Source organism: Varanus komodoensis, unplaced genomic scaffold, assembly GCF_004798865.1.
Source record: "Varanus komodoensis strain SLA01 unplaced genomic scaffold, ASM479886v1 scaffold19, whole genome shotgun sequence".
Classification (NCBI taxonomy): domain Eukaryota; kingdom Metazoa; phylum Chordata; class Lepidosauria; order Squamata; family Varanidae; genus Varanus; species Varanus komodoensis.
Genome location: NW_025335550.1, coordinates 11,377,073 through 11,386,761, shown reverse-complemented (window position 1 = coordinate 11,386,761; position 9,689 = coordinate 11,377,073). Strand labels below are relative to the sequence as shown.

The 9,689-nt window shown below is 65.7% G+C and overlaps 1 protein-coding gene across 1 annotated transcript in view; it reads left to right on the top strand.

Moving 5' to 3' along the window:
* PIEZO1 (piezo type mechanosensitive ion channel component 1) overlaps window positions 1–9,689 on the top strand; it is a 79,087-nt gene that overhangs the window by 68,243 nt on the left and 1,155 nt on the right. Inside the window, exons 37-52 of the mRNA XM_044428089.1 lie at window positions 8–97; window positions 554–739; window positions 1,604–1,862; window positions 2,558–2,746; window positions 2,942–3,191; window positions 3,756–3,861; window positions 4,435–4,582; window positions 5,019–5,233; window positions 5,452–5,610; window positions 5,793–5,940; window positions 6,425–6,613; window positions 7,016–7,108; window positions 7,603–7,775; window positions 8,075–8,197; window positions 8,315–8,394; window positions 8,778–8,973. Coding sequence (XP_044284024.1) covers window positions 8–97; window positions 554–739; window positions 1,604–1,862; window positions 2,558–2,746; window positions 2,942–3,191; window positions 3,756–3,861; window positions 4,435–4,582; window positions 5,019–5,233; window positions 5,452–5,610; window positions 5,793–5,940; window positions 6,425–6,613; window positions 7,016–7,108; window positions 7,603–7,775; window positions 8,075–8,197; window positions 8,315–8,394; window positions 8,778–8,973 — 2,604 coding nt within the window. The remainder of the gene's footprint in view (window positions 1–7; window positions 98–553; window positions 740–1,603; window positions 1,863–2,557; window positions 2,747–2,941; window positions 3,192–3,755; window positions 3,862–4,434; window positions 4,583–5,018; window positions 5,234–5,451; window positions 5,611–5,792; window positions 5,941–6,424; window positions 6,614–7,015; window positions 7,109–7,602; window positions 7,776–8,074; window positions 8,198–8,314; window positions 8,395–8,777; window positions 8,974–9,689) is intronic.

Sequence of the window (9,689 nt, the reverse complement as noted above, 5' to 3'; positions counted from 1 at the left end):
TGGACAGGCTGTACCAGCCGGCGGCGGCAGACGGCTCCTCGAGCGACACGGCCTTGCCGGGCACGGCAGCAGGGTCTCCGGACAGCGCAGCCTCCAGGCAGGTGCATAGGGGCTGCGGGGAGGTGGGGCCAGGCCCCGTGGACTACGCGGGGTCCTGGCTGCCAGGTCAGCCAGGCTGGGCTTGACCAGCTGGATCCTGGGTCCGGGGGCTGGGCTGTGGGCTGAGTGGCCATAGAGCTAAGAGCGCCACTGAGCCCAAGCAGAGCGCCGTTCTTTCTCTGGGAACCACGGGGAGGGGCCTGGGGGCCGTGGCACCGAGGAAAGCATCTGGCTGGGGAATCCTCCTCGAGTGGGGCTGGAGCGCGGCTCTTCCAGGTTTCTGCCCGGGGCTCTGCTCCAGGGAGGATGAGCCCCTCTCGGGGCGGCTCTCCTGCGGGGGAGGGACGCCGTGTGCCTGCTCTTTGCTCCTGTCCCTGCCCGGTGCCCCCACGAGGACGTCACTCCGGGAACCGCTTGCGGGGTGCGACCTCCTCTTTCCCTTTGCCATCCCCAGTGGGTGCGAGAGAGTGGAGGTGCTCAGCAACGACACCACCGGCTACAACACCAGCGCCAGCGAGGAGCGCATCCCTGCGCTGGGCTCCCCGGAGGACGGGGGCCTCCCTCCCAGCGGCTCCCAGGAGCCGCTGGCGGTGGACCCCGAGGCCCGGCCCCGCACGGCCAGTGAGCTGCTCTCCATCAGGTACTCGGGCTGGCGGGTCGCTTTGGCACGTGTCCTCGTGGGTGAGGCGCGTCCACACCGAGGGGTCTGTGTCCGCTGGCGGGCGGCCTGCACGTCCCCGTCTCCCAAGCCCCGATGTCGAGGATTTCTTTTGCCCGCCGAAAGATTTACTTTCTACCATCAGTCACTTAACCCAGTCCTCAATTTGGTGCTCTCCAAGGTGTTGGACTACAGTGTCCAGCTTCCCCAGCCAGCCTTGCTGGGAGTCGTCCTCCACCACATTTGAGGGTTCTGTAAGGCTGGTGTAGAGTGACCTTTTCCGTTTGCTGGGGCTCAGCAGAGAGCGGGGATCGCAAGTTGCTTGCCAAGTCGTTCGTAGAAATGAGATCTGAGCATGGGGCCAGCAAAACCGGCTTGGCTCTCCGTCTGGTCTGAGAGCATTTTCTTCACTCACTAATTACATGCATTCATATCCCAGCTTTTCACTTCCAAGGAAAGGCCGGGGAAGCAGGAAAAGAGCAGCTCAAAATGCACCGGGTGTCCCGAACAGGCCCTTAGAAATGAAAACCGATCCGTGCCAAATGGAAGGCAGCACTCCGTTTTCGGGGGAAGGGTCATGGGCCTGGGGGCTGCCCCCGCGTCCCCGGGGAGGGCTGGGAAGCCGGCCACAGACGCTGCCTGGAGCCAAGGGTCTGACTCGGTGTCGGGCGGCTCCTGGCCAAGGGCGGCGCAGGGGGAGGCCGGCCGCATGTTGCGGAGGGCAGAGACTGCCGGGAGGGAGCCGAGTCCAGCGCGCCCGGGGGTCCCTGGGCCGGCAGGGCCGCCGTGGCGCACCAGCTCCCCGGGCTCCCTTCGGCCTGATCCCCCCTCGCTCTCCCGCTCCAGCTGCGTCTCCTTCGAGGAGCTGGAGGAGTCGGAGAGCTTCTACCGCTCGCAGAACCGCTTCACGAAGCTGCTGCTGGCCTGGTACCGCTTCGTGGCCGCGCACTCGGACCTGCTGTGCTACTTCGTCATCGTCCTGAACAACCTGGTGACGGGCTCGGTCATCTCGGTGGTGCTTCCCATCCTCGTCTTCCTCTGGGCCATGCTCTCCATCCCGCGGCCCAGCAAGCGCTTCTGGATGACGGCCATCGTGTACACGGAGGTGGGTGGGCGGGCGCCCGCCCTTCCCGGCCCCGCTCGACACGAGGGAACGGCCTGCAGCAGGGCTGGGCCGTCGCCCAGGGCCCAGGGCGTGGGGCGCAGGCGGCCGTTCCCCGTGCCGTGGGAGACTCGTTCTCGGTCGGCCACTTCCCCTCTGCCGGAGTGGCTTGCGTTGGACGGACACCGCCGACAGCAGGGAAGTGCCTGAGCCGTAGGGTGGGGAGCTCTCCTGGGCTTCCCCCCGTGCCCTGGAGACCCCCGTGCCCTGGTGGCAGCACCCTGAGTGGGGAGCAGGTGGGCGACAGTCCGTGTAGCCCGGGCTGGTAGGACTTCCTCAGCCCGAGGCCCCAATTCCACTTCAGAGAAGCTCTAGGGATGCCTTCTGGGGGAGTGTGGAACAGGACAGACCCTCGTTTGGCCCCTGAAGGCTTTTGCACCCGTTAGAGCGGGGCAGAATCAGCACGGGAGCCGGGAAAGGCCGCTGGACAAGAGAAGGGGGCGCCGGCCCCGCCTGAAGCTCGGTCAGGTGGCGGGCGGCTGGCTCGGGAGAGCCAAGAGAGGAGCTTTCATGCCAGTGTCCGCCGTTCCTTGCCGGCCCACATCCCCTTCCACCTCTCGGCTGCACGGGACGACCCCGCTGGCTTCCCGCAACAGGGAGAGCGGGAAACCCACCGGCCGCCTCCTCTCCCTGGGCAGGCGATGGTGGTGCTGAAGTACCTCTTCCAGTTCGGCTTCTTCCCCTGGAACAGCTACACCGCCCTGGTGCGCTCCGAGGGCCGCCCCTTCTTCCCGCCGCGCATCCTGGGCCTGGAGAAGACGGACAGCTACATCAAGTACGACCTGGTCCAGCTGCTGGCGCTCTTCTTCCACCGCTCCCTCCTGCTGGTGAGCGAGCGCCCTGGCCCCGGGCGGGAGGGGGAGCCCCTGGTGGCCTCTGAGACGCCACGGGCAGGAAAGGGTCCCCGGGGAGCCGCTGCCGGCGGGGCCAGGCGGGCTGTTCCCTGGTCGAGTAAAGGACGGGCTGTCGCGGTAGCTCTGCGCCCCTGACGGGAAGTCTGCCCGCCCGCCCGTCCTCTCCAGAGCTACGGCCTGTGGGACCATGAGGAAGACGTCCTGGCCAAGCAGCCCGAGGCGGCGGAAGCCAGCGCGTCCGCGGAGAGCGTCGGGAAGGCAGAGTCTCTGGCTCAAGCCGATGCCGAAGCAGGGGCCGCGGTGGTCCTGGAGGTGGAGGCGGAGCCGGAGGTGCCGAAGGGGATCCGCTCACGCTTCGGGAGGAGAAAGGACAAGAAGAAGAAGTGGAGCAAGGCTCCGAAAGAGGAAGAGGAGGATGGTACGTGGGGAGACGGGAGGCCAAGGAATGTGTGGAGGCCATTCTCTGTGCCTGCCGTGTGGACGAACGGGGATCCGCTGGGCCAGGAGGGCAGAACCCAGGACCTGAGAATTCCCCCTTGGAAAAGCTCCCGGGGCCAAATTTTAGCGGCCGCCTGGCCCCCTGCTCATGCTAGCTCAAACCCATTTACTGCCGGGATTTCAGCGGTAGGTGAGGCGACTCAGCTTCTTAGCATGGAGAAGTTCGCTTAACTGCACAAAAACGGAGACCCTGCTGAAAATTGGAGGCTGGGAAGGGGAAGGGGGGCTGCAGGAAGCAGGCCGTCTGGGGGGCAGGGGGAGCTGCAGTGCTGGCGTCCCACCCCAGAGCGTGTTGTGGTTCTTTCCTCCGGTCTCAGTTCTGCAAGGCTGTGACGAGACGGAGGGCGGGAGCGGCTGGACTGAGCGCCGGCTCGGTGGGGCTTGATGCTCGTGCCAGCAAAGGAGGGGCACCGCAGAGCCGGGTCCTGCCATGGCTCCCTTTGCGTGGCCTCGAAGCTGGAGCGTCCGTCTCCTCGTTTTCTAGCTGCAGCAGAGCAAGGCGAATGTCAGGAAGAAGAGAAGAAGTCAAGCCCAGCGCAGGAGAAGCTGAAAGCTGCCGGACGCCGGGCGAAGCTCGTCTTGGAATCCGCGTGAGTCCGGCTGCAGGATCCGGGCCGGCAGGGGCCATGGGGTCGGCGCCCCGGGAGGGTCACTGCTGGGGTCGCGTTGCGGAGGGGAGGCTGGGAAGCCGCCTCTTCCCAGCCAGGTCAGCGTATTCGCCCACCTTTTTCCTGCTTGTTCATGTCATTTCGTTTTATTTTTACGGAAACCCGAGTGGCAGGAACCCGGTGTCGCCAGAAGAGCGCTCCTCCGGGGCTTGCCGTCTGCCTTCCTTCAGGCCTTCAGCCCAAGGGGGGTCTTTCCCACCCCCTGGTGCCACATGACCCTTTTTGAAGTTCAGATGCTTTTTATTTCCCCAGTATTTTAACAGTTAATAGGTTTTACCATCTTCACCAGATGCCATGTGTTGTGTGCTGGTTGTGGTATATGGTTGCTTTGATTTGGGGTGTTTTGTTTTGTTTTGTGTAAGCCATCCAGTCTTTTAGTATTGGGATGGCAGATAAAAACTATGTATAGAAATAAACGAGAGAGAGCCGGCCCGCCCGGAGCAGGGGGCTTTGGTGGCCAGCCGCAGCTCAGCCCCTCCCCGCCTCCTCCTCCAGAGCAGGGCGTGCGCTCCAGCCCTCGCGGCAGTTCTTCCGGGACATCCTCCACAGCAAGTACCGCGCAGCCACGGATGTCTACGCCCTCATGTTCCTGGCCGACGTGGTGGACTTCATCATCATCATCTTCGGCTTCTGGGCGTTCGGGGTAGGTGGCCTGCCCCCTCACCAGGCTTGCTGAGACCGGCCTGCTCCGGCTGGGCTCCCGGAGGCAAGCGCAGAAGCTTTGTGCTGCGGCTGCCGGCAGCCCCCGCCGACCTGGCCGGGAAGGCTCGGTGCCGTGGTCCAGAGCAGCCGGAAGGCCAGCTTCTCCCGCGTGGTCAGTGCGCACAGTGGTGGACTGCCAGCTTCCCTGCCCCGAGGAGCTTCCAGTCCACGCTTGGAAGGCTCTGGCGAAAGGAGGGAAGGGGCCGCAGGGGCAGGTCTGCCTGAGGGCCTTGAGAAGCCCATCTCCCTGCCAGACCGAAGGAGCGAAAGACGGCCGTGCCGGGCTTCCCTCTGGAGGTTGCCGAGCATTGGAGGGCCTGGGGGGCACCCGGCGTGGCTGCCGACGGGCCCCCCAGCACGGCTTGTCTTCCTCCCAGAAACACTCTGCCGCGGCCGACATCACCTCGTCGCTCTCGAATGACCAGGTCCCGCAGGCCTTCCTGGTGATGCTGCTCATCCAGTTCTCCACCATGGTGGTCGACCGAGCGCTCTACCTGCGGAAGAGCGTCCTGGGCAAGCTCGTCTTCCAGGTGCTGCTGGTCTTCGGCATCCACATCTGGATGTTCTTCATCCTGCCCGCCGTCACCGAGAGGTACCGCCTCCCCGTCCCTCGTCTCGCGCGCTGCCCCACCCGGGGCCGCCCGGCCAGCAGGACCGGCGGGGGCTCCCCAGCGTTTCAGGCGGGCGGTCTCCCGGGGCGTGCGACGCAGGGGCTCCCCGCCCCAAGCCGCGGCCCCCCCGCCCTGCTGTTGGCAGGTGAGCTCCAGCCCCGACGCCCCTGCCCCACCTGCCGCGATTCCCCCCGCCCAGGATGTTCAGCATGAATGCAGTGGCCCAGCTGTGGTACTTCGTGAAGTGCGTCTACTTCGCCCTGTCGGCCTACCAGATCCGCTGCGGCTATCCCACGCGCATCCTGGGCAACTTCCTCACCAAGAAGTACAACCACCTCAACCTCTTCCTGTTCCAGGGGTAAGGCCGGCAAGGCGACCCGCGTGGGGGTGGCTGAGGGGGCCCACGAGGGGCCCGTGGGGCTCACGCCCGGCCCTCCCACTGCCAGCCTTCATGCGCACACCCGCACACCACACCGGGGCCACGTGGGCGCTGTCTCCTCGCACCCCGTGGAACTGAGGTGTGCCGCTCCCGCCGGGCAGGTTCCGCCTGGTGCCGTTCTTGGTGGAGCTGCGGGCCGTCATGGACTGGGTGTGGACCGACACCACCCTCTCGCTGTCCAACTGGATGTGCGTGGAGGACATCTACGCGAATATCTTCATCATCAAGTGCAGCCGGGAGACGGAGAAGGTGGGTTGGCGCGGCCGGGAGGGGAGGGGAGGCCGGCGTGGCCCAGTCTCAGCAAACCCAGCCGGGTGGAGGACGCTTCCTGGGTCGCCGTGCATTGCCCGGATCTCTGGGTTCTTGGGGTGCAGAATTCCACGGGCCGAGCTCCGTTTCGGGGATGCTCTTTGGGGCCATGTTGCAAGAAGGCGAGCATCTTCTAGCTCGAGAGCCTTCTGCCAAGGACTGAGTCTTGCAAGAGGCAGTTTGCCCCGCAGGAGGATGGAGAGCAGCTGGACAGAAATGGGGAAGCCACCAAGCTGCTTCTGGCCCAGAAGGGGGGGCATGCCCTCTGGGAAAGCCCGGAGTCCGGTTGGATCCCTGGTGGCCCCGCATGGCCCTTGGACCGCCGGCCTTGAGTGTGGGGGCCAAGCAGGTGGGGGGGGGGACGCGCCCTCGGCTGTCCCCAGGCGGCTCGTAACGCCCCTGCTGGTGCCACTGCCCCCCGCAGAAATACCCACAGCCCAAGGGGCAGAAGAAGAAGAAGATCGTCAAGTACGGCATGGGGGGGCTCATCATCCTCTTCCTCATCTGCATCATCTGGTTCCCGCTGCTCTTCATGTCGCTCGTCCGCTCCGTGGTCGGCGTGGTCAACCACCCCATCGACGTCACCGTCACCCTCAAGCTGGGCGGTTACGAGGTGGGGAGGCCGGCCGGGCGGAGGGGCCTGCGGGGCCGGGGGGGCTCCTGGGCCGCCTCCAGCAAGCCCGGCTGCTGAAGACGCGGCCCGACGCAGGGACCCCTGGCGGAGGCGAGGGCTGCCTTGCCGCTCGTTGACGGTTGGTCAGCGGCCGCCACGTGCGGAGAGGGGGCTTGCCCCCCGGTCAAAAACCGCTCGGCGGACTTGGCGGCCCTCTGCCGTGCCCTGCAGAGCGGCCCTCCCAGCCTGGGGATGGGCTCCCAAGTCCCGTCTGCCTCGCCAGCGCCGGGAGGCCTCGTGTGTGAGTCTCGACCCGTGGGGGTGGGCGAGCCCCCTCCCCAGCCGGGGGCCGTGTGTGCGGCGGGTGTTGCAGGGTCCTGATCGCGGCCGCCTCCTCTCCAGCCCCTGTTCACCATGAGTGCCCAGCAGCAGTCCATCAAGGCATTCACCCCGCAGGACTACGATGCCCTGACGCACCAGTTCGAGCGGCAGCCGGTGAGTGAGTGGGGAGGGCCGTGCCCCCTGGCAGCTGCAGGTGGCCGCAGACGCTGCCCCTCGCCGGATCCCCGGTCCGCGCGGGGGCTGCTGGTCCCCAGCCCACTTCTGTCCCCTCGTTCTTCCCCTGCAAGGAGCCCGAGGCGGCTTGTGTGGCCACTTCTCCACCTCGAGGGGCAGGCGGGGGTGGGGGGGGCGTGACTGGCCCAAGTCACTCTGGCCAAGCCGGGAATATGGCGCTCGCCAGGCTCATGCTCTTCCGGTGGCTCTGTGCTCTTGGCTTGCCTCAAAGCAGTTCTTCCCCGCTCTCAGCCAAGGGCGGTCCCTTGAAAAGACACGATACAGAAGGAAAGGCGAAGGGGAGGGAAGAGGAAAAATGGAGTCATCCTTCATCAGGGCTGGGGAAGGCCCCAGTCCAGCCTGCTGGAACGGCTGCTGGGGGGGGGCAGTTGCGGGGCTGCTGACGCTGCTCCCCGCTCTCCTCGTCCCCCCAGTTGGCCATGCAGTTCATCACCCTTTACGGCTACGAGGACATCGTCACAGCGCGCATCGAGGGCAGCTCGGGCTCGCTGTGGAGCATCAGCCCCCCCAGCCGGGAGCAGCTGCACCAGGAGCTCCAGAACAGCTCCGCCGACATCACCTTGCGCTTCACCTGGAACTTCCAGAGGTACGTCGGTGGCGGGTCAGGACTCTGCCAGGGGAGGGCTGCCCTTGTAGATCCTTCCACCTGCAGAGGGACTTTCCGCAGCTCAAGAGCAGCCGGGCGTTGGCTCGCCCTCTTCTGCGGCCGACCCGCCAATGAAGCGGGCAACAAGCGATGCACCCTGCAAGCCGGGCTGGGGTCCGTCCCGCCCCTCGGGGTTCTCCCTCTGCGTCCCAGCCCCACACACCTCCCGACCTCCAGTTCTGGCGGGGCTTCTCACTGTCCCTCGCTTCCCCGCTCTCCCGCCCCAACGCATCTTCCAGGGACCTTGGCAAGGGGGGGAAGGTGGAGTACACTTCCGAGAGGCACACCATGGACCTGAACCAGGAGAGCTCCGTGCGGAAACAGCTGGCGGCGCTGCTGCAGGGCACCCACGATGCGCCCGTGTGAGTCCTGTGCTTGGGGAGCCTGGGGCAGCCATGCCTGCGGAGGGCAAGCGGATCAGGGAGGGGGAAAGGCAGGGGAAGGTGCCCCCCACCCACCCTTCCCCCTGTCTGTTCCAGGAGAGTGCCCCACCTCATCCCCCCTTACATCCGTGCTCCCAACGGCCCGGAGGCAAACCCTGTGGGGCAGCTGCTAGAAGGTGAGTCTTGGGGTATGTTTCCGCTTTCAGGATTGCCGTCCTTCCTAAAACAAGGCGCCTACGAAGGGTGCAGCGCGGGTCAAAGTGGTCCGTTTCGGAGTTGCAGCTTGAGGTTTGGGTTCTGGCTTTCCTTGGGAAAGTGCTTCAGTCTGAAACCACATTAAAGAGTCTGTCCTGATGTCTCTCTCGCTGCCGCAATCCAATGTTTTGGTTTAAATACGTCTGGTGATGGGCAGGACCTTCAGCAACCTTGGCAGCATATAAAACCAGCAGTGTGCGTTTTAAAAGATCGCCAGTGCACACCCGGGCATGCTGAATAGCGCCGCCGTGGGGGGGTGCCGCGGCCCCTCACTCGCATCTCTCTCCCTCGCCCGCGGCGCCAGACGACGAGGACAGCTACCTGGACGTTGAGGTGCAGCTGAAGCAGCAGCGGCTGGGGCCCGGGACCGGCGGCGCCGGCTTCCTCGAGTGGTGGGTGATCCGGCTGGCGGACTGCAAGCGGGACTGCCACTTCCTGCCCATCGTCATCTTCAGCGACAAGGTCAGCCCCCCGAGCCTGGGCTTCCTGGCAGGATACGGGTGAGTAGCCGAGCACGAAGGGTTTTCCTCAGCCCGGCCAGGAGATGCGGGGCTTTGGGGCGGAGGGAGGCCCAGCTGCGGGACCCCGCAGAGGCCTGCCCTCGGCTGGAGAAACCGCCGCGAGAGGCATGGCTGAAGGCGGGCACGGGATTCCCGGAAAAGGGGTTGTCCCAGGGGGCCGTGCCTCTTCCCAGCATCCCCAGCTGACTTCTGCTGCCCTCTCCCAGCACGTGGCCGACCCCCCCCCCCCCTTTGAGCTCATTTGCTCACATTCTGAAAGCTGAAATGCCTCGCCTGGGACGGGATTCCTGGCAGGAAAGGCCTTGAGCTTGAAATAGGCTGAGACGCGTCTCGTGCATCCCTGATCTGTGCCCCCCGCCCCCTCCTGAGACCTTCGCTTGAACGGCATCCGCTCGTGGGCGGAAATTGCTCTGGCACAACACGGCCACCGAGTCCCCCGGCCCTCCTTCAGCTCGGGGTGGGCCGCCCTCTTCCACCGCACTTAAGACAGCAGGTCAGCGTGGGGGGCACAGGGTGTCCGCGGGGCAGCTGTGAGAGAAATGCACAGCCGCCTCGCTCTGCCACGTAGCCCAAGTGCCAAACTTCCGTGTGTCAGCCACCCCCCACAAAGTATTAGTCCAACAGGGAGAGCGGTGCATCATGTCTAAACAGAAAGCAGATTTCCAGGCAGGTGCATTCAAAGCTGAGGACCCCCC